Source organism: Aquarana catesbeiana, linkage group LG03, assembly GCF_042186555.1.
Source record: "Aquarana catesbeiana isolate 2022-GZ linkage group LG03, ASM4218655v1, whole genome shotgun sequence".
Lineage (NCBI taxonomy): Eukaryota > Metazoa > Chordata > Amphibia > Anura > Ranidae > Aquarana > Aquarana catesbeiana.
In genome coordinates, this window is record NC_133326.1 from 187,767,393 (window position 1) to 187,791,151 (window position 23,759).

General features: G+C 44.0%; 2 protein-coding genes across 12 annotated transcripts in view; one reads left to right on the forward strand and one right to left on the reverse strand.

The window, feature by feature from the left end:
* SRPK2 (SRSF protein kinase 2) overlaps nucleotides 1-5,433 on the reverse strand; it is a 281,731-nt gene extending 276,298 nt beyond the window's left edge. For 4 of the 6 annotated variants that reach the window (XM_073619641.1, XM_073619639.1, XM_073619638.1 and 1 more), the window contains exons 1-2: nucleotides 5,200-5,432; nucleotides 4,985-5,045 (exon numbers count right to left, since the gene is read on the reverse strand). In XM_073619641.1, coding sequence (XP_073475742.1) covers nucleotides 4,985-5,045; nucleotides 5,200-5,290 — 152 coding nt within the window. In that variant the 5' untranslated portion in view covers nucleotides 5,291-5,432. Of the gene's footprint in view, nucleotides 1-4,984; nucleotides 5,046-5,199 lie in introns of all 6 variants that reach the window. The other 2 variants (XM_073619642.1, XM_073619637.1) reach the window with 1 other exon arrangement.
* Nucleotides 4,968-23,759, forward strand: part of PUS7 (pseudouridine synthase 7) — a 117,282-nt gene continuing 98,490 nt past the window's right edge. For 2 of the 6 annotated variants that reach the window (XM_073619643.1, XM_073619648.1), the window contains exons 1-2: nucleotides 5,452-5,611; nucleotides 21,075-21,481. In XM_073619643.1, coding sequence (XP_073475744.1) covers nucleotides 21,114-21,481 — 368 coding nt within the window. In that variant the 5' untranslated portion in view covers nucleotides 5,452-5,611; nucleotides 21,075-21,113. Of the gene's footprint in view, nucleotides 5,109-5,414; nucleotides 5,612-8,214; nucleotides 8,308-21,074; nucleotides 21,482-23,759 lie in introns of those variants that run through there. The other 4 variants (XM_073619646.1, XM_073619645.1, XM_073619644.1 and 1 more) reach the window with 4 other exon arrangements.

Sequence of the window (23,759 nt, forward strand, 5' to 3'; positions counted from 1 at the left end):
CTAAAGTCACGAAAATCCTTGTACGATGATGTCATGTGTTGTAATGTATTTGTATTGTATTTTCGGACAACAACTGTACTGACTAAACAAAAATCGTATGATCTGGTATCTAATAATATCAGATGAACTGTCGTGATCGGCTCTTGAAAGCTTTGTACTAACGATCCGATTATTGTACGATCGTGTCGAAAGCGGTATTTTTCGTACGATTTTCAGATGGTGTGTACAGGCCATAAGCCTTGGTTTGATCTTCACCTGCCATAATTTTGCACAGGCTATCAGTTATGGCACCAGCCATTTGATTGTTTGACAGTTTGGTTGAGGACACAAGCAAATGCGACAGTTATCATTTTCGGAATGCTGGGAATGTAACTGTTTTTTGAAACCGTTAAAAGTGGTTGTAAACCCTTACATATACCCAGTATACCCTGTCCTAATGTAATACACAGAAATGAAACAAAATTGTCCTACATAAGTTGTACCTGTTTATCTGCAGTCCTCTCTTCTCTACACTTGTTCAAAGTGCAGAATTTATAAGCGTATCGGAGAGTTCAGAAAAAAAGGGGGCGGAGAACTGAAGTTACACTCTGAAGAGCTCAGTGAAGAAAGGTCTGCGAGCTGATTGGAGGGAAGAGACACGCCCCCCTTCATACAGCTCACAGGAACAGAGCTGAGGCTGTCAATCAGCTGGAGGGCCCTCCTGTCACCATTTTACTCTTGGTGTTAAGAAAATTGTCAGAAGTGACATGCTGATAGCAGAGAAAGAAAGCAGCAGACAGAAATTACAATTAGTGCTCTGGATTGAGACAAGTACACACTATAAAAGGATATGTTTTGTTCATATTTCATGTCTGAGGTTTACAACCACTTTTAATTAATGGGCTTAGTGCTGCTTTAAGTGCACTAATTTATGCACATACGCATGTATAGGCATGTTTTACGTGCATATATTGCAACACTGGCAACTAGAAGAGGATGAAGGATTTTAGGTATGTATATACATTAGAGCTGCACAATTGTGGGAAAAATGAGAATCATGATTTTTTTGCTTAGAATAAAGATCACGATTCTCGTGGCGTAACATCATCTTTCACATTTTATGGTTCAGATTTTTTCTAAAAAATTGCATTTCAAAGACCGCTGCGCAAATACAGCGTGACATAAAATATTGCAACAACCACCATTTTATTCTCTAGAGTCTCTGCTAAAAAAATATATATAATGTTTGGATGTAATTTTCTAGCAAAAAAATAATGATTTTAACTTAATACCAACAAGTGTCAGAAAAAGGTTTAGGCCCCTTTCACACTGGAGCGGTTTTCAGGCGGTATTGCGCTAAAAATATCGCCTGAAAACCGCCCCTAAACAGCCTCCACTGTTTGTTCAGTGTGAAAGCCCGAGGGCTTTAACACTGAAGCGGTGCGCAGGCAGGGCGGTGAAAAAAGTCCTGCAAACCGCTTTTTTGGAGCGGTGAAGGCTGCCTGTTTTTTTGTTTTTTGTTTTTTGACAGCTGTTGGCTTGAGCAGAGAACTCTGCATAGAATCGGGAAAATGCTTTGTTAAGATCGCGAGGGGAAAGAATCGTGATCTCGATTCTTAATGATTAATCCAGCAGCTCTAATATACATACATTTATGTGCGTCTGCGGAACATTTTGCTTAGGATCTTTCTGTCAACAAGATCTTGAATATAAACATCAATAAATGATTATGTCCCTATAAGAGAGACCTAGAGCTGACCATACACCCCAATTGAATAATCTCCAGTAAATCAACCAACAATGTAACATAAAGGCATGCCTGAATGAAAAGATATTGATTTAAAGCAGATCTCCGGGCAGTGTTTTTTTTTTTTCCCCCTGCAGTGGGGCTGTGCTCTCACTGCACAGGTTAACTACTTGTTTTGTTGTAGGAGTGAACAGCAGAGATATATCTAAAGAGGTTGCCTGCCCCCCCCCAACGAAACCAATACTGTAACTGCTGACTTAATATAAGGACACTTGCCTGTCCAGGGTTCCCGCGATATCGGCACCCCGGCTGATCTTCAGATCAGCTGTCAGGTGCTGCCGCCGCCATTCCTGGTAAGGGAAACCAGATTCCCTACTGCGCATGCACAAAGCACGCTGTGCTTTCTAATTGGCCCGGCAGCAGAAGAAGGAGGAGGAGGGGGGGCCGAACTTCAGAGGGACAGCGCCGCCTTACGGAAGTGCGGAAGAGTACCTGTCAAAAACAGGGGGGGTGGACAGATAAGCAAAAGTTTCACTTTTGGGTGGAACTCTGCTTTAAAGTGGAAGTAAATCCTAATATAGTTTTCAGCCAAGAAAGCCGCCATCTTGGCCTCTGCCTAATCTTTAACTGCCATGATGCTGCACATGTGATCAGTTATGACACCAGCCATTGGAAGGTTTAACAGTTTGAGGTTAACAGATTGAGAGAACAACCAATGTGACAGTTACATTTTTTTAAAACTGTTAAAATGATGTGTTTACTTCTGCATTAAAGTGAAACTTTAGTCAGAAAATTAAGTCCTGCTAGATCCCTTCAGGCTGGCCCACAGATATAGCTATGTAAAACACTAAATATAAGTTCCTATACTGTTTAAGTGTTTATAATGCAGTAATACACTGTCTCACCCTGCTCTGCACGTGCTCAGTTGCTCTCTATTTTAGGCACTGCTAAGTTTGTAGAGGCTGATCTACTGACAGCCTTTAAGCAGAATTAAACCCTCCCATCCTTTACCGCCAAGGAAGCTGCTTCTATTTTATCTGCAACTGCTATGGTGCTGCACAAGTGATAAGTTATGACACCAGCCATTTGATTGTTTTAGTTTGGTTGAGGACACAAGCAAATGTGACAGTTAGCAATCCCAGCATTCCAGAAATTGAACTGTTATTTGAAACTGTTAATTTGATAGAGTTAGTTCTGCTTTATGATTACTGCTGTTCAGGGGCTCTGAGCTTCAGCAAAATGGCAGCCTCCAGCGAGAAGAAACAGGAGCAATACTGGAGACAATTTACAGCATGCACTAATTTTGGTAGCATTAATTATGAATGTAGAATGTATGTTCCTTGCTAAAGAACATTATTTTTTTATCAAGTTGTTATGGGTAAAGTTCCACTTAAGCCTGGGTTCACACCTTCGCCGCATGCAGCTCCCAGCAGGGGTCCAGTGTGTCCTGGTTCAGAGTTTCAGGTCCGATTTCAGCCCAAATTTTTGGCTGAATTCAGACCTGAAATGGACCAAAAGACGCACAGGGCCCAGCTGCAGCAGAGATATGTGAACCGGCTCCATAGAGAGCCAGTCAAAACCTCCTGCTATTTCAAACTGGATGCAAGTAACCCGTATCCATTTTACAATGGTGTGAACCCAGCCTTAAGTAGGGTACACACTATAAGGCAACTGGGGAAAAAAAAATCTGTACAAAGCACGATCGTTCAATTTTCATACAGTGTTCACACAACTTTTGACATCCAATTCTGACTTTCCAAACAAAAATTTCCGAAGGGACAAACTCCAAAATTTTTCCTCATACGTGAACAAAACAAAATGACTTTCTTTTAACGTGTGAGATTTTCGTACGAGAAAAATCAGATACAAAAGGCTGCACATGATCAGAAACAATAAACAAATAAAGGCCTTTGTTGTATGAGAACTTTCATCCATTATTTCCAACCTGAGTAACGACTTGCTGCGAAACATCAAGGAAAACCGGACGATCGTTTGCCTGATGTTCTTATATAGTGTGTACTAAGGATGAGCTCAGGCGTGTCCACAAACAGCATGTGCAGAGCCCGCCAGGAAGACAGCACTGCGTAGCGCTGATCACAAGCAGTGAGACATTGTGGTAGCGATGCCACTCCAAGCGTGTTGGTGTCTCTAATAACTGCCCTCCTCACTCACAACTTCAGGTGCAGGCTCTGCAATGGTGTAGAAAATTTTAGAAAACAGCTGAACGGCCACACTCCAAATAACACCTTTTAGTCGTGGCAAAACAGTGTAGAAGATCCAAAATCTCTTACATCATGATGATGAAAGGTACAGACAAGCTAATGCGTTTCACATGAATATAGATGCTTAATCATAATAGCTATGATTAAGCATCTATACTAATGTGAAACGCGTTAGCCGGTCTGTACCTTTCATCACCATGATGTAAGAGATTTTGTATCTTCTACACTGTTTTGCCACGAATAAAAGGTGTTATTCAGAGTGTGGCCGTTCAGCTGTTTTCTTCAATTTTCCACAGTGAGACATTGTCCCGATGCACAGCTGCAGAGATCGGGAAATGTCTCACTGCCTGTGATTAGCGCTGTGCAATGCCAACTACCTGGCGGGCTCTGCACGTGCTGTCTGCGAACACGCCTGAGCTCCTCCTTAGTGTGTACCCTATTTTACCTGACCTGTCAATCCTACCTGCGCAAGACCGCTTTGGCACCCCTGCGCTCCAGTGGTCTTGAAAATGGACTGTTCCTGGTGCCAGCACGCTCTATGAACAGGAACAGTCCACCGCTGGACTGGGGGGGGTTGCATTTCTTGCAAAAGGATCAGCTGAGTAGGTTAGTATGAACTTTGTGCTCTCCCCTAAAACAAAAAAAAGGAGCAGCTGACCCACACAGGGCAGGCACAGCTCCACTTGTATAGGGGAGAGGGGGAAGTGCCCGGAGTTGGGCTTTAACAGTATAGGTTTGGTACATTGAAATCCAGTTGTAGAGGTATTGTACGGTCACCCCTACACTCCTCTATTCAGATGAACACAAAGAATGATGCCCACTATAGAGTAGTTGTCCTTCCAGCCCAGGCAGTGTCCTCTCCTATAGACAAGGAGTAGATGAGAACAATGCTGGTCCTAGAGGAATGTAAACAATCTCCCCATTCATCCAGCAGAGGGGAGCTCAGGGATAAAGTTGAACAATTGTTCCTCTGATGCTCCCATGACTGACAGATGATGACAGCACCCCCCACCCCCCCTAAGTGACAGCTACTCACTTCTTCCGTGCCTTCTCCTTCTTTCCCTTCGGCCTCCTCTTCCGGGCCTGCATTGCCAGCACTGGAGAGGGAACAGAGACACGTTAAGGAGGGAGACAGATGTAAACGGTAACAATGGCGGCGGGTGTGTATCCGGACAGAGAAGGAGGGGGGATGGTGATGAGGAGGGGGGGGGAGGGAGAAGGATGGAGTGATAGGGTACCGCCGCTTCTTACCTTTCCCCGAGCTCATGTCTCCTGCGCTCCGCGCACTGCTGCCGGTGCCGGCCGGGACGCTGTCCACGCACGCGCAGCCTTCAGCTTCCATTGGATTGTGTGAGAGCGCGCCGCACAGCGCGCTGCCTTCTATACACTGCGTCACCCGCTCCCTCCTCTGACTCCTCTCCTAGGCAACGGAGGCCTCCTCTTCTCGCAGCGTGATAGATGCTGATAGGTGGCGCTCTTCCCTCTTTTTGTGGCTCGCTGGTGTTTGGGAGGACTGGAAGTCAGGTGGTGGCAGACAGCTCTCCCACGTGTTGAACGGAGAAGGACGCTGGCTGGGGCGGCTGGTGTGAGGTGTCACGTGCTTGTCCGGTACGTGGGCCGCCTTTTCCTCACTCCGGGGTCACTGAGCCGTCACTGGAGACAGGTCAGTCATGGAGGAGAAAAGAAAGGCCTGGGACAACAGGGCTGGAGGCACGGAATGCCGCTTCCTGTATGTTGTGATGTAGAGTTCTACCTGAGCGGTGTGCACACCGAATACTCCTTTGTGGGGCAGCTTAAAGCGGACCTGTACCCAGAAATTCAATGCAGCTTTCCATATATTGGATATCATGGCTGTATTTCTTTTCAGGCATTTCCTTTATATTCACCTGGTGATCGGCCAGTAATACACTTCCAGTGTTAGGATGGTTACATTCACTCCTCCGCTGTCTCTATGGAGGAGCAAGGTAGTCAGTCTTAGCAGCATTGTCAGTGGAGAGGGAGGTGTTCCAAGGACTAGTGGTTACCTCACTTTACATAAGTGACTTAAAATGTAGGCCCCTTTCCCACAGGCGTCATCCATTTAGGCTCATTTTTTTCAAAGAAAAATGTAGTTTACATAAGTTAAAGTGTCTGTTACTTTAAAAAAAATTGCCACCCCTGTATCACCTGTCTATACCCTCCCCCGCTGTAAACTGACCACGGTTTATCATGGCTGCTGAGCCCTAACACCGTGGTCAGTTTACATGCCTCAGTCCTCCGCTCTCTCCTCCCTCCTCTCCATACCTACTAGCTCCCCGATCCTCCCGCTGAAAAAAAATAACTGTTTGCCTACTATAGTTCCCTCTATTAGATAACATGATGCTCCCCAGTGTATGTGATTTATAAAACTATGCTGCCTAATACCTTATTTCCGAGCGGCGCTCACATGACTGCCCCGTTGGTCTCTTCATCTCCTCGTCCCAGCTGACCCCAGCGGGGGATACCCAGCTCCTCCCCCTGCAGCTGTCAGATCAGGGGGAGGAGACCAGCAGGCAGTCATGTGAGCGCCGCTAGGAAAAAAGGTATTAGGCAGCATATTTTTATAAGTCACATACACTGGGGGGCATCATGTTATCTAACAGAAGGAACTATAAAAAGAAAAAAAGTGGCTTTGTAAGCAAAAGCATTTAAAGCTTTCTTTTTTACATAGTAGGTGAGGTTGAAAAAAAAGTCCAACCTATGTGTGATTATGTGTCAGTATTACATTGTATATCCCTGTATGTTGCGGTCATTCAGGTGCTTATCTAATATTTTCTTGAAGCTATCAATGCCCCCCGCTGAGACCACCGCCTGTGGAAGGGAATTCCACACCCTTGCCGCTCTTACAGTAAAGAACCCTCTACGTAGTTTATGGTTAAACCTCTTTTCTTCTAATTTTAATGAGTGGCCACGAGTCTTGTTAAACTCTCTTCTGCGAAAAAGTTTTATTTCTATTGTAGGGTCACCAGTACGGTATTTGTATATTGAAATCATATCCCCTCTCAAGCATCTCTTCTCTAGAGAGAATAAGTTCAGTCCTTGCAACCTTTCCTCATAACTAATATCCTCCTAGCTTTGTTGCCCTTCTTTGTACTCACTCCATTTCCAGTATATCCTTCCTGAGGACTGGTGCCCAGAACTGCACAGCATACTCTAGGTGCGGCAGGACCAGAGTCTTGTAGAGTGGGAGAATTATCGTTTTATCTCTGGAGTTGATCCCCTTTTTGATGCATGCCAATATTCTGTTTGCTTTGTTAGCCACAGCTTGGCATTGCATGCCATTGCTGAGCCTATCATCTACTAGGACCCCCAGGTCCTTTTCCATCCTAGATTCCCCCAGAGGTTCTCCCCCCAGTGTAAAGATTGCTTACATATTTCTGCCACCCAAATGCATTATTTTACATTTTTCTACATTGAACCTCATTTGCCATGTAGTTGCCCACCCCATTCATTTGTTCACATCTTTTTGCAAGGTTTCCACATCCTGCAGAGAAGTTATTGCCCTGCTTAGCTTAGTATATAGCTTAGTTTTTTGTTTTCTTTTAAATCCCAAACATGTTATACTGGCCTGATCTGTGCATTGGTTTTGAACAGAGCAGCCCAGATTCTCCTCCTCTTGGGTCCCCCCCACTGGCGCTCCTGACCCCTCCCTCCTGACGAGTGCGGCCAGAGCAAGCAGCTTGCAATAGGGGCACTCAAGCATGCTCGTTCACGAGCCGTAGTTCTGTGTCCTTTCACACACAGAGCTGTGGCTTGGCCCCACCCCCTCTATCTCTTCATTGGCTCACTGACTGTGATTGACAGCAGTGGGAGCCAATGGCTCCCACTGCTGTTTCAGCTAGTGAGGAGGGAGAGACCCAGCAGAGCCTAGGCTCCCATGCACAGTGCTGGAGAAAGATTAGGCTCAGGTAAGTATGGAGGGGGGGGCTGGTGTACAGAGAAGGTTTTTCACCTTTATGCATAGAATACATGAAGGTAAAAAACCTTGAACTTTTACTAGAGATGCACTAAAATTTCGGCCGCCTTAACATGTAGGCTAAAAATGGTGTTATCGGCATTTTGCCGTCAATGGAACCGAAAACTATGCCTCGATTTTATTGTACTTATGGTGTGTTTTTCGTAGGTCACGTGACTCAAAAACGCATCATGGTTTTGGTATTGATGTGTTCTTGCTGCGTTTTCAATGCATTTCAACAGGGAGGTGCGTTGTTTTTTTTTTGTTTTTTTTTAGCTGACCAACAATGCAGCAATCAAGATTTTTTAACACCACAATGGAAGTGCAACGGACCACTGTGAAGACATACGTATAATTTAAAGGGATACATTTTTCTTGCACTAAAGGTGCTGACAATAAATTCATATTCATTTAAATTCATGATATTCATGAAAAAGTCGAATATAATATCATTTTTATATATACAGTGGGGACGGAAAGTATTCAGACCCCCTTAAATGTTTCACTCTTTGTTATATTGCAGCTAAAATCATTTAAGTTCATCTTTTTTCCTCATTAATGTACACACAGCACCCCATATTGACAGAAAAACACAGAATTGTTGACATTTTCGCAGATTTATTAACCGGTTCAATACAGGGCATTTTCACCTCCTTCCATCCCAGACCAATTTTTAGCTTTCAGCGCTGTCACACTTTAGACGACAATTGCGCGGTCGTGCGACGTTGTACCCAAACAAAATTGACGTTCTTTTTTCCCCCCAAATAGAGCTATCTTTTGGTGGTATTTGATCACCTCTGTGGTTTTTATTTTTTACGCTATAAACAAAAGAAGAACGACAATTTTGAAAAAGAACACAGTATTTTTTACTTTTTGCTATAATAAATATCCCAATTTAAAAAAAAAAAAAAAATTTTTTCCTCAGTTTCGGCCGATACGTATTCTACATATTTTTGGTAAAAAAAATTGCAATAAGCGTATATTGATTGGTTTGCGCAAAAGTTATAGCGTCTACAAAATACGGGATAGATTTATGGCATTTTTAAAAAAAATATATATTTATTTATTTTTTTACTAGTAATAGCGGCGATCGCGTTTTTTTTTTTTTTCGTGACTGCGACATTATGTCGGACACTTGACACAGTTTTTGGGACCATTCACATTTATACAGCAATCAATGCTATAAAATTCCATTGATTACTGTATAAATGTGACAGGCAGGGAAGGAGTTAACCACTAGGGTGAGACGAGGGGTTAAATGTTTCCTAGGGGGGTGATTCTAACTGTAGGGGGAGGGGACGCACAAGGGGAGTAGACCGATCGGTGTTCCTCTGTACTGGGAACACAGATCGGTCTCCTCTCAACTGACAGGACGTGGATCTGTGTGTTTACACACACAGATCCACGGTCCAGCCTGGTTAACGGGCAATCGCGGGTGCCTGGCGGACATCGCACACGCACCGGGTCCCGAGCAACGCGGCGGGCGCGCGCCCCCTAGACGGCCGGGAAGCCCGGGCCATCATATGACGTCCACCCAGGATGGGAGATCACATCTGTGGACGTCATTTTACTATGGCCGGGTAGGGAAGTGGTTAAAAAAGAAAAACTGAAATATTACATGGTCCTAAGTATTCAGACCCTTTGCTCAGTATTTAGTAGAAGCACCCTTTTGATCTAATGCAGCCATGAGTCTTTTTGGGAAAGATGCAACAAGTTTTTCACACCTGGATTTGGGGATCCTCTGCCATTCCTCCTTGCAGATCCTCTCCAGTTTTGTCAGGTTGGATGGTAAATGTTGGTGGACAGCCATTTTTAGGTCTCTCCAGAGATGCTCAATTGGGTTTAAGTCAGGGCTCTGGCTGGGCCATTCAAGAACAGTCATGGAATTGTTGTGAAGCCACTCCTTCGTTATTTTAGCTGTGTGCTTAGGGTCATTGTCTTGTTGGAAGGTAAACCTTCGGCCCAGTCTGAGGTCCTGAGCACTCTGGAGAAGGTTTTCGTCCAGGATATCCCTGTACTTGGCAGCATTCATCTTTCCCTCGATTGCAACCAGTCGTCCTGTCCCCCCTGCAGCTGAAAAACACCCCCACAGCATGATGCCATCACCATGCTTCACTGTTGGGACTGTATTGGACAGGTGATGAGCAGTGCCTGGTTTTCTCCACACATACCGCTTAGAATTAAGGACAAAAAGTTCTATCTTGGTCTCATCAGACCAAAGAATCTTATTTCTCACCATCTTGGAATCCTTCAAGTGTTTTTTTAGCAAACTCCATGCTGGCTTTCATGTGTCTTGCACTGTGGAGAGGCTTCAGTCAGGCCGCTCTGCCATAAAGCCCCGACTGGTGGAGGGCTGCAGTGATGGTTGACTTTCTACAACTTTCTCCCATCTCCCGACTGCATCTCTGGAGCTCAGCCACAGTGATCTTTGGGTTCTTCTCTCTCACCAAGGCTCTTCTCCGATAGCTCAGTTTGGCCGGACGGCCAGCTCTAGGAAGGGTTCTGGTAATCCCAAACGTCTTCCATTTAAGGATTATGGAGGCCACTGTGCTCTTAGGAACCTTAAGTGCAGCAGAAATTTTTTTGTAACCTTGGCCAGATCTGTGCCTTGCCCCATTTCTTTTTCTGAGCTCTTTAGGCAGTTCCTTTGACCTCATGATTCTCATTTGCTCTGACATGCACTGTGAGCTGTAAGGTCTTATATAGACAGGTGTGTGGCTTTCCTAATCATGTCCAATCAGTATAATCAAACACAGCTGGACTCGAAGGTGTAGAACCATCTCAAGGATGATCAGAAGAAATGGACAGCACCTGAGTTAAATATGAGTGTCACAGCAAAGGGTCTGAATACTTAGGACCATGTGATATTTCAGTTTTTCTTTTTAATAAATCTGCAAAAATGTCAACAATTCTGTTTCTGTCAATATGGGGTGCTGTGTGTACATTAATAAGGAAAAAAGATGAACTTAAATGATTTTAGCAAATGGCTGCAATATAACAGAGTGAAAAATTTAAGGGGGTGTGAATACTTTCCGTACCCACTGTGTTTGTGTGTATGTATATATAATATATATTGTGAGTGTGTATATATAATTTTAAAAATTGTAAATTTCTAGTTTCGGCACCAACATTTCCATTCCATGCACCTCTAGCCTTTACAACCACTTTAAAGTGGTTCTAAAGCCTTAAGGTTTTTCACCTTTAATGCATTCTACACATTAAGTTGAAAAACCTTTTGTGCTGCAGCTCCTCCCTGCCCTTTTTCCTAACCTGAGCCTGATCCGATCCAGTGACGTGCACGAGAACAGTGGCTCTCACCGCTGTCTCCCTCCTCATTGGACAGATTGATAGTAGCGGGAGCCATTGGCACTAAGTAAATGCACAACTCGCTGAGCAAATAGTCTAGCAAACAATGCCGCTAATAAAGTACAGCTTTTGTGCTGAGTAGAATGTTATTTCCTGTACTGGAAATGCCTGCATGCAACCTTATGTGCCCCCAGCGCTCCTGTGTCCTGTGTGTCAGACTCCAGCTGGTTAGCTGAGAAGCGTCTGTCTTTGTCTCTCAGTTGTCCCCAGCGCCGTGTGCTCCTTGTGAACTTACATCCAGCACACGGCGCTGCTCCTTGAGCCACGTCTTAACCACGCCCCTTCTGTCATTGATTTGCCCCCCCCCCCCCCCCGGTTTTAAAACTAGCCATAGTCCGCGCGTGGACGGCAGTTGAAAAACACGCTCCATAGTCACAGTGCAGACCCAGCAAGAAAGGAGGCGGGAAGTTTAAAAAAACTTATGAGCTCTGTGGGGAATAAATCCAACATAGGTAAGCCGCCGCCTTTGCACCCCCTGGGGGGGGAATACAAGCTACTGTTACCACACACATGCTGTTTAGCTGGGACACTGCACTGACTGTGAAGCAACGTACTAAGGTATGTGCATTTACTCCCTTTAGTGAAGATTTTAAGGCATGACAACATTTTACTCATGGAAGAAAAAACATAGGTGGACTTTCTACAGTTCCTAGGCTTCTTCCCTTAACTTATCCTCGCTGCAGGATACTGCTTTAACAGACAGATCCAAACTTCACCCATCACGGCGGCTGCGTTAGCAAACCTTCAAGGACCGGGTCCCTTTTTGTCGGGGTACCACTCCCTTGGACCTGTATTAGCACCCCTCCAGGAAAAACTTTAGGTAATGTAAGCATGACCAAAAAGCAGCTTTTCTCTACTCTAAACCACCTTCTTAAACCAAAATCCCCTCCACTTACTGCAATTACAGAAGAGCAGTGCAATAAATTTATGGATTTTTTCACATCAAAAATTGCACATATTTGCTCTGCCCTTTCTGGTCCTCCTACCTAAATTGTTCCCCCAAAATATATCGTTTCCCAACCACTAAACTGCTTTCCTGAGATGTCATCAGAAGAGGTGCAGAATATTGTCAGGCAGATGAAACCCTCCACTTGTCCCTTGGACCCTCTCCCAACCTCTCTAGTAAAAACTAATATCAATGTCCTGAGTCCCCTGATCACCGCTGTTCTAAATCATTCCCTTCAAACTGGTCACGTTCCCCCTGTTTTAAAAAAAATGCTATTATTAGACCATTGCTTAAAAAATCCACTCTTGATCCGGAAGTCCTATCCAATTATAGGCCCATCTCCAATCTCCCTTTCATATCAAAAGTGCTTGAGAAAGCTGTTGCTACTTACCTTCAGGTCCATCTTAAACATAATAACCTTTTTGAAAAATTTCAGTCAGGTTTCCGCTTTGTTCACAGTACAGAGACTGCCCTAGTCTGAGTTACAACGACCTCCTCATATCATCCGATGCTGGCTCTCCTTCCCTCCTCATCCTCTTGGACCTTTCTGTTGCATTCGATACTGTTGACCATGGTATCCTTTTAAACCGGCTCCATCTTACCACTGGATTAAATGATACAGCTCTCAGTTGGTTCAAATCATACCTCACAAACCGGACAGAATACATCTCTCTGGGCCATTTCAAATCAAATTCACATAGTTACTTGTGGTGTTCCCCAGGGGTCAGTTTTTGGCTATAAAATTTCGTTCCACTGCTATGCTGATGACACACAGCTATATGTAAATGCTACAGCTGAAACTCCATCTTCACAGTCATCCCTATCAGTACTCCCCACCTGTCTGGAGGAGATAAAGGTATGGATGGAGCACAACTTTCTTCAACTAAACAGTTCTAAAACAAGTCATCCTGATTGGCACGCCTTACCAGACCAAATCATCATCCATTACTAGCATCACCTTGTCCGGTTCTAACATTCCTTTTTCATCAATAGTCACAAATCTTGGTCTAAAAATGGACTCCGAACTCACTTTTGAGGCCCATGTAAATCACCTATGCAAGACTTCTTTCTATCACCTCCGTAATATCTCTACACTCCATTCCATTCTCTCCCTCTCAGATGCCGAAAAGCTGGTTCATGATTTTGTCTCCTCCAGACTGGACTACTGTAACGCACTTCTCATTGGGATTACTAGAAAGAGTCTACAGAGGCTTCAAAACATCCAAAACTCTGCAATAAGGATCCTGATGAGAGTGCCAAAACATGAGCACATCACCCCCATTCTCCACTCACTCCACTGGCTTCCTGTCTCCGGCAGGATTGAGTACAAGGTTTCTCTCCTCACAATGCAAGGTATCCATGGATATGCCCCTCCCTACCTTAAAGAACTTCTCAAACCATTAAATACAACACATTCCCTCCGCTCACTCAAACTTTCATATACCCAGAACTACACTCAGGACAGTGGGAGACAGGGCCTTTTGTGTAGCTGCCCCGTGCCTGTGGAATTGCCTACCTGACACCTTGAGGGCTCCTTAATCTACTGATTGTTTTAAAATAGGGCTTAAGACGTTTCTTTTTAGCAAAGCTTTTTGTTCATTTTAGATGTTTTGTTTTATTGTATAAATTGTTCATTTTTCTTTTTTTTTGTTTTAACCTGTAGCACTTTGAGATCTTATGATGAAAAGCACACTATAAATAAAATGTATTGTTATTATTCTCTGCTTTTTGTGCTCAGCACTATGGCTCCCAAAAAAGACACCACAAAGGTACCAAAAATCTCACCCCCAGACGCTGGGAACTCCAGTCGTGCCTCCACGCTGTCATCCTCCCCCTGAGATACCAGATATGGCAAGCCAGGGTGAGCCATTGGAACCAATTGGTGGTACAGCTTCTTCTAACATCTCGGCCCGGTATACGTGACTGAAGATGCATTTTCCTCCTCCCTGCAGGGCCTAGAAGGAAGATTAGTGGCTTTAATCGCATCCTCCATCCAAAAGGATAGGAAGCGTGTTAGACTCCCCCTCCCCCAACGCAGACCCTTTACCGACGCAACAGTGGGTACAGGATGCGGTGTTACCCTCAGGCGATCAGGAGGAAAGGCAAACCGATTACTCCTCTGCAGAGGAGACAACGGTAGATGAACCTTTTTCAGTCCCGCAATCTGAGAAATTGCTGGTACAATCTGTTACGGAGATGGTTTGTTCCACTTTCAAGCTACACCTAACGGAGTCAGCTGAAAGTTCAATTTCTTCTTTAGGTTCTTTAAAACCTTCACAGCCTTTGCATGCGTTTCCTGTCCATGCATTATTACAACAGCTTATTTATGCTGAATGGGATCACCCGGGTAAGCATTTTCTCCCTCCAAAGAGATTCACAGCACTCTAATCCATGGAGGAGAAATTCACCAAAAAATGGAATGTACCAGCAGTTGACGCTGCGATTTCCAGTGAGAATAAAAGTCTAACTTGTCCAGTAGACCATGCACAAATGCTTAAGGATCCAACAGATAAAAGGTTGGCATTCCTGTTAAAATCCTTTTTTTCCTTGCCAGGTGCCATTACTCAGCTTGCAGTCGCTGCAATAGGCATCTGTCAGTCCCTAAAGGACCAGTTTAGACAGGCCCTTAGGCTATGTTTCCACTATTGCGTCCCCAAAGTCGCACGATTTTGCCGCAATTTTTAACCACAACTTGAAGAAATGCCTGTGTATTCTTGAGGTCTATAGACCTCAAGTCGCATCAAAGTGGGACCAAAGTAGTGCAGAGACTAGTGGCAGCGACTTGAGGTCGCACAGATATGAACGGTACTCATTGGAAATCACGGGGTACGACTTGTCATGTGACTTTTCAGTCCCAAATCGCATGAAAAGTCGCACTAGTGTAAACATCGCCTTAAGGAGGTTTCTGCACAACAAGCCTGGGATTTGGCCAAGCTACCAAAATCATTATGCTTTGCCATAGACGCCATGAAAGATTCTATTCACCAGGTGTCCCATCTTGCGCTTGTGCTAGTACACATGCGTAGAATCCTGTGGTTAATCTGACTGGTTTTCCTTTTCATGGGGATCGGCTATTTGGGGATAATTTGGACAAATACATCCAAATGATTTCTAATGGGAAAAGTACTGTTTTGCCAGTCAAAAGAAAGTATTTAAGAGGACTCTTTCTCCTGCGCCAGGGGCATCCGCCTCTAGGCAGTGGCGACGGCCTCCGCTGTCAGACTCTAGAGGAAAGCCTCAGGGTCAGGCCCAGGCACAGAAGAAGTCCTGGGGGCGGAAACCCACAAAGCAGAATTCCAACGCCTCATCATGAATGGGCGCCCCCCCCCCCTCGCTAGAGTGGGGGGGAAGACTTCTGCAATACTCAGAAGTCTGGCAAGAGGAAATTCAGGACAGATGGGTCATCTCCACGGTGTCTCTAGGATACAAACTAGAATTTCGGGAGTTTCCACCATCTCGTTTTCTGAGATCAAACGTTCCCAAAGATCCAGGGAAAAGGCAATCTCTGTTTCGGGCACTAGCCCGATTACTGGCTCAGGGGGTGATCATACAAATCCCCACAGAAGAGCAAGGTTTGGGGTTTTATTCAAACCTCTTTATGGTACCAAAACTGAATAGAGATGTCGGACCTATTCTAGATCTAAAGAATCTAAATCCGTTCCTGAAGATACGCTCCTTTCGCATGGAGTCAATCAGGTCTGTGGTTTCTATCCTACAAGGAGCAGAACTTCTGGCGTCTATCGACATCAAGGATGCATATCTGCATGTTCCTATATTTCCCGCTCACCAAAGGTTTCTGCGGTTCGAGGTAGAACAGCAGCATTTTCAGTTTGTAGCCTTGCCCATCGGGCTAGCTACAGCACCCCAGGTATTTACAAAAATGCTGGCCCCACCTCTAGCCAAGTTAAGGGCACAGAGCAGAACAGTCTTGGCGTACCTAGACGATCTATTGCTAATAGACCAGTCAGTGGCTCGTTTGGAGCTAAGTTATGCATTACAACCAGTTACCTGGAAAGTCTGGGTTGGATCCTCAACGCAGAGAAGTCTTCCTTAAAACCGCTAAAAAGGCTGGAGTATTTGGGACTGATCATAGGCACAGCCCAGAAAAAGGTGTTCTTGCCTCAGGCAAAAATCAACTCCATAAGAGAGCTGGTGTGGCTGGTTAGGTCAAAAGGAGATCCCTCCATTCGCCTTTGCATGAGGTTGTTAGGAAAGATGGTGGCTTCATTCAAAGCGGTTCACTATGCCCAGTTCCATTCGAGACAGTATCCTGTCTGCTTGGAACAAAACGATTCAAACTTTAGACTTGCCAATGCAGCTGTCCCCAAGGGTGTCCCAAAGCCTCAGTTGGTGGTTACTAACCCAGAATCTGCTGAAAGGAAAATCCTTCAGACCAGTTATCTGGAAAGTGGTAACGACAGATGCCAGCTTGTCAGGCTGGGGAGCAGTGCTAGAAAAGACAACTGTCCAGGGACAGTGGTCAAGAACCGAAAGAGCCTTGCCCATCAACATCCTAGAGATTCGGGGCCTGGACTTTCAGGTTATGATCCGACAATGCCACAGCTGTGGCCTAGATCAATCATCAAGGGGGCACCAAGAGTCTCGCAGAGCAGACAGAGGTGAACCATATTCTAACTTGGGCAGAAAGGAATGCTCCCTGCCTGTCGGCAGTCTTCATTCCGGGAGTAAAGAATTGGCAGGCGGACTACCTGAGTCACCAGCAGTTATTCCCGAGGGAATGGTCCCTTCACCCCCGACATTTTTTGGACTCTTTGCCAAAGATGGGGGACTCCGAACGTAGATCTTCTAGCGTCCAGATTCAACATGAAGTTACTCAACTTTGTGTCCAGGACAAGGGATCCACTTGCATGCGGAATAGATGCGTTGGTGATCCCGTGGGATCAGTTCTCACTGATTGATGCATTCCCCCCCCCCCCCCCCCCCCTATTCAGTTGCCACGACTTCTTTGCAGGATCAAGCTGGAAAGAAATCCGGTAATTCTGGTAGCCCCAGCATGACCCAGAAGGTCATGGTATGCAGAAATCGTAAAGATGGCGTTGGAGGATCCATGTTCCCTTCCACTGCGGCCAGACCCACTCTCACAGGGGCCGATATTCCATCCTACCTTTATGGTCTCTAAATAGAACAGCTTGGTTATTGAAACCCACATTCTGAGAAAACGTGGGCTTTCCAGGTCAGTTGTCTCTACTTTAATTAATGCAAGGAAGCCAGCTTCCAGAACTATATATTAGAGTCTGGAGGGCTTATGTTTCCTGTTGTAAATCCAAGGGTTGGCAGCCTCGGAGATATATCATAGGCAGAATTTTTGCCTTTCTACAATTAGGGGTAGAGATGAAGTTGGCCTTGAGTACTATTAAGGGCCAAGTCTCAGCTTTTTTTGGTCTTATTTCAAAGACCGCTTGCTACACATTCTTTAGTCCGGGGTTTTATGCAAGGGGTGATGCGGCTTAATCCGCCAGTTAAATCACCTGTGAGCCCTTGGGACTTGAACTTAGTTTTGTCAGTGTTACAAAAACAGCCATTTTAACCGATACAGCATATTCCCTTAGTCCTTCTGACAAGGAAGCTGGTGTTCTTCTGGTGTTCTTGGTTGCTATATCCTCAGCAAGGATGTTTTCGGAATTGGCTGCTCTTTCTTGTAAAGAACCATACTTGATTATTCATGAGGACAGAGTGGTGTTACGCCCTTGTCCAGATTTTTTGCCAAAAATGGACTCAGGTTTCCACCTGAACCAAGATATTGTCCTGCCATCGTTTTTTCCAAAACCATGTTCCAGGGAAGAGAAGTCACTACATTGTCTTGATGTAGTGAGAGCGGTCAAAGTCTATTTTAAAGACGACTGCTCAGATTCGGAAGACTGATGTCTTATTTGTACTGCCAGAGGGTCCTAAGAAAGGACAGGCAGCGTCGAAATCCACTGTCGCTAAGTGGATTCGGCAGGTTATAATTCAGACTTATGATTTAAGGGGTAAGATTCCACTTTTTCAAGTCAAAGCGCACTCTACCAGGGCGGTTAGTGCTTGGGCAGTGCGTCACCAGGCCCCCATGGCTCAGATCTGTAAAGCCGCAGTAAAGTAGCAAAAAAGAAAAACGACTCCTGCGCACAAGTGGATCACCATATAAATGGTACGTCAACGCAGGCCTTGCTGCCCTCAAGGATGGGGGATCCTAGTAGAAACCGAAAGGAAAAAAGAAACAGGGGCGCACCAGCCTTGTGCATTAACTTTTAAAACATTTATTGAATAAAAATAGTAAAAAGAAACAACTCACAAGCAATTGGTGGAGGAGGCACAACATAAAAGTGCACCGACAAACAGCATGCGACTTAGGATGAGCGATACCTTCCAAAGATCGTGGAGGAACGCACAGGCATCACAATTAGCTAATGCGTTTCGAAGGGAACGTCCATTCTTCGTCAGAGCTATGCAGTGAACTCAACTTCAGCAGTCCCCATTTATAAGTGCCTGAGTGTCAGTGAAACAAGGATGGGATAAGGGGCTCCTCCCCCTCAGAAGATCCCTCCCTCCTGTGCCCTCCAATCATACGGGCAAAACTCCAATTAGTATACAGAGAATAATTCATTAAATAAATAAATAAATATAAGTGTAGTGAATATAGTAAAATATAATAAAAAGTATAACGGAGGCAAGCTGGGCCATTGGTAATGGATCGTGGCGTGCTGTGCACACAGAATGCAGAGACGACAATAGCATGAAGTATATCAAACATAGCAGATATTTTACTATATTCACTACACTTATTATATTTATTTATTTTATGAATTATTTTCTGTATACTAATGGTAGCATTGCTATGGGATGTCCCACATAGTAATTACTATGGTGCTCTGTGTCCCGTGATGTACCATAAAGAAAATAGGATTTTTATAACAGCTTACCTGTAAAATCCTTTTCCAGGGGTTAGGCAGCGCCATCTTAAATTATTGTTTTCTGAGTCCACAGTAGAGTGTATTTCCGCCCTTACATTGAGCACTTCCTGTACTGTTAACCAAGCCTCGTTCTCAATCCAATGTTTCTATGGCAACCCTGCTTCACTGCTCATAGTATTTCATAGTATTTACTTGTGCCTATTATCTATTGTTTACCTGTGTCAGTCTTATCAGCTTCAGCTGATAAGGCTGCAGTAATGTTGTCCATTGTCCAAGTTTACACTCCATGGGATGTCACATGGTCACATGGGGTGTAGTAGGAAGCTCTGAGTAATTATGTAGTCTCGTGGGATTTCAGTGTCGTGCCGTAGGAAGATCTGATAATAGACAGACAAGTACACAGAGTGTGCCGTAAATCGGGGGAGATCTGGGCATGCTCAGTGAAGTCATTCTAAAGAACAAAAAGGATTACAACAATACTAAGCAAGTAAGGAGATTTCTACAAGCAGTGTTCATAAGGGGTTTTTTTATGCTGATTTACATGGGACAAAGTTGTGGGGGAGGGTTTACAACCACTTTAAGTATATTGCTTTGCTCCAAAAACTGAGCTACTCCTGGTAGGAGGAGGGGTTATATAGGGAGTGAACTTCCTGTATTGGGTATACCAGTGCCCATCACCTGAAGGTTCCTATATACCCACATAGTGATTATTATGGTGCTCTGTGTCCCATGATGTACTCCAAGAAAAGGATTTTACAGGTAAGCTGTTATAAAAATCCTATTACAAATAGGCAATTGTAGAAGATGCATTCATTTTCTCTTCTTTACTAAACACATTTACCTGCCTGTTTGCAGTCCCCTGCAGAATGTGTACTGAACTGTACGTGCACAGCTCTGTTTACATTCTGATACACTGCCGGTATGACTCTTTGGCTGCTTGATTGGTTTTATGTGCATCAGAGTCATATTTTCACCGCACTGAGTTTTACACAAACGCTGACAGGCAGGGAAAAGGGTTTATGGTAGAAGAGACCAATAAGGCTTTTTCTGTCACAAAATTTCACCTGTAAGTAGTTTTATTTTATTTTTTTAGGCGTAAGTCTACTTACTTACTGATCATGTACAGTGGCAGGATGGAGATGAAGGGGGTTCAGATGTGTTGAATAAGGAAAGAGTTTTTCTGGCATATTTTTTTTTTTTAGCTTATGGTGTGCATGGAGCCTAAAAGTGAAGGTGGCAGATTGAGCAGCCAGAAAAGTCTTGAAAAGTTTGAACTAAACCTTTCTGTGTTCATTACATACCTTATTTTTTACCCAGAAATGACCTCACTGAGTCTTCAACAAGGTATGTGCTTCTCTATGCAATGCAGGAAGACCACGACTGGTGGGAGGGGCCAGCAGGGTACTGTACATACCTTTTGAAAAAATGACAGTACCATGCTTCAGTACCCCTCTAAAGAACCCTCGGCTGTGATGCAAATGTCCTGATGGGTAGTTGTCAGTCCGGAGGAGTGTGCATTCCTGGGTAGGCAGCATTTGCATGCAGACTGCCCTAACTAATGCCCATGTGTGATGATGAGCCTTCATGAAAGAACTGATCCAGTGTATAAAAGTAGTGGGCCAGGTACAGTCCAGGCTAGGGAGGAAAGGTGTAGATAATTCTGATGTTCTCCAGGCAGGAACTGAGGTTGGCTCTGTCTGACTTGCTGCAGATTCTAATGCACACTGGGAGAAACTTTCAGTGTGCATTGGAATCAGAGTAAGCAATTTTGGTACATGAGCAGAGCCTGTTCATAATTTAAAAAAATACTACTACTGTTCCACCTCCAAAGCATTTTGCAAGCACTCGGCATAGTCATTCCTCCTTTGAAGTCTGCGTAGATGATCATTTGTATTTTTAACTTTTTTTTTTTTTTTTTTTCTCTATCCAGTTAGGTTTTTCAAAAGCATTCTATAGTGCCTTCAAAACAATGGATTCTGTTGAAATGGCTACAATTTCCTTGAAGCGTCCTCTTTCAACTGAAGACCTCATTGCAGATGAATCGAAGAGACAAAGACTGTCAGAAAGCTCCTTTATTGAACAATCTTTAAATGAACTTCAGGAGGCTGTAGTACAATCTGAAAAAGCCATAATAAAAGAGCATGCTGCCAAAGTGCTAACACAGAAAACTGAGGATGAGGAAAGTGAGGGTGAAAATGAGCTCCTGGAGGAGGAGTCCGAAGATGGCGATCCTGAAAGCTTTGCTGATATGATGAAACATGGATTGACTGAACTTGATGTTGGCATCACTAAATTTGTGAGCTTACACAAAGGGTTTTCTGGTATCTTAAAGGAGAGGTAATATTTAAAGATATCAAGGTTAAAGACGTGCTCTGTCCACACATAATGTATATAGCTTATGTTTAACCTATATACATCTAACATAAACATTGTGCTCATTGAATTAAAAACAGACTTTATCAGTGTGTATTCAAGAACTTGACAGTAGTGGTATAACATTATTCCTGGTGTCTAAGCTCCAGTTCACACGATAACACGCATGTGAATCGCACAGGAACCACACTGCAATCCTGTGCAATTCACATGCAGTTCAGTGCCGTGCAGTTTAAACCCATTCATTTTGAATGGACTCAAATCGCATTGCATCAAAAAAGTGCAGGCACTTTTTTTTTTTTTTTTTGGAGCCGCATCGAAACCGCATCACATAGTAATTTTGTACCATGCGGTCAAACCACACTGTTTGCAATCCTTTTGGGGCGTCATTATGACAGTAACCGAAGTGTCAATTTAACCCTTTCTCTGCATACATGTTTAAAAAAATATTTTAGGCCTGACGATTGTATAAACTCACAAAACATTATATATTTTCTGAAAGCAGACACCCTAGAGCAGGGGTGTCAAACTGGCGGCCCTCCAGCTGCTGCGGAACTACAAGTCCCTTCATGCCTCTGCCTTTGGGAATCATGCTTGTAACCGTCAGTTTGCAATGCCTCATGGGACTTGTAGTTCTGCAACAGCTGGAGGTCTGCCAGGTTGACACCTGTGCCCTAGAGAATAAAATTGTGGTAGCTTAAATTTTTTTTATGTCACACGACATTACTGCAAAGGTCAAGGAATGCAAAAATTACACTGGTTTGGTTTTTTTTTTTTTTTTTTTTTTTTTTTTTTTTTTTTTTTTTTTGTTAGGGCACACAAATGTATTAATTTACCAATTTTTTGGTAAAATTATAAAAGATGAGGTTGCACCAAGTAAATGGATACAAACCTTAAATTTGTGTGTACCTGTGAAATGGCGACACAGTTCAGTTCCCTATATTTTCCAAAGGAGATGCTTTAAAAGCCCCCTACAGGTCATTAGTTTAGTGTAACGGAGGCGGTCTTGTGCTTGAATTATTGCTCACGCTCCGGTAGTTATACCTACCAAATATAGTAATCATTTAATAAGTGCGTCCTCCACCAGTTTTGTATTAAAAAAGGGTGATAAGGCCGCCACCTGAACTTTTAGGTGTTGTGTGAAAGTTTCTTGTCGGCTCCATCCTGAAGCAAGTCCAGGGCTCTGTGGGTATTTTAGGCCTGGTTCACACCTATGCATTTTTGAGTGCGTTTTCACATCTGTGCATTTTATGGAAAGGGCCAGGGTTTTTTTCTCCTGGTCTTTGGTTCCATAGACTTCAATGGTTTAAAGATGTGTATTGTAAAAACGCAAAATGCACCTGCAATATGCAAACTGCAGCCTGCACAAGTGTGAATCGGGCCTTAAAGTGTTCCTAAACCCAGTAATATGAAAATAGTTCATCCACCCCACCCCCACAGTGCCCACAGCTTATAAATCTTTTAACATTAAAATACTGCCACTTTATACCTTTTTGGATGATCTGTATACCACGGTTACATGATAAACTGCACAATTTCTCCAGTGCTGAGTTCAGGTAGGAGGAGATTTCCACTGGAGCCTGTATACACACCCATATGTGTAATGTCCATATCATGTGACCTGGCTAGCTTTGAGAACAAGTAAATGTTCTCTCCAGCATAAAAGACACACTTGCATGTGCATGTCGGCTACCCTGCCTGTGTTAGCTGGCCTTCCCCAGATAGACAGTGCAGGAGGGGGAGGTTCTATGCATACAGGATTTAACAGCCTTTTACTCAATACAGAGGATAAACCCCTTAAGTTCCACAGTATAACAAGTATGCTGTGCTGCATATACAGACTGATTTTACTGGTGGGTTTAGCGACGCTTTAAGCTCTCTTCCTCCTTTTTCCATACACCAGGCTACGAATTGTTTGCCTACTTTTTCGTATATAGATTAAGTGACCTTTTTCCTACTGGTCAAGATGGTATCCACTACCTTGTAGCATTACCCTTTTAGTAACCAAGCGGAAAGATTCATTGTTTTGATGAAAGATCGGCCCCTGTGTTAGTAAGTCTGGCTTGTCCAGTAAACATAGGTGCGGTTTTACGTTCATGTTCTTGAGATGACAACCAGGCTCTTTGTGGCCAGTGCAGAGTGTTCAGAATGACTGTCGCTTTTTCCCTTTTGATATTCAAAAAGGACTCTGGGAATTAGATTGTTGTGTGGAAGGTGTAGTATAGAGGGTCTGACCATTGTT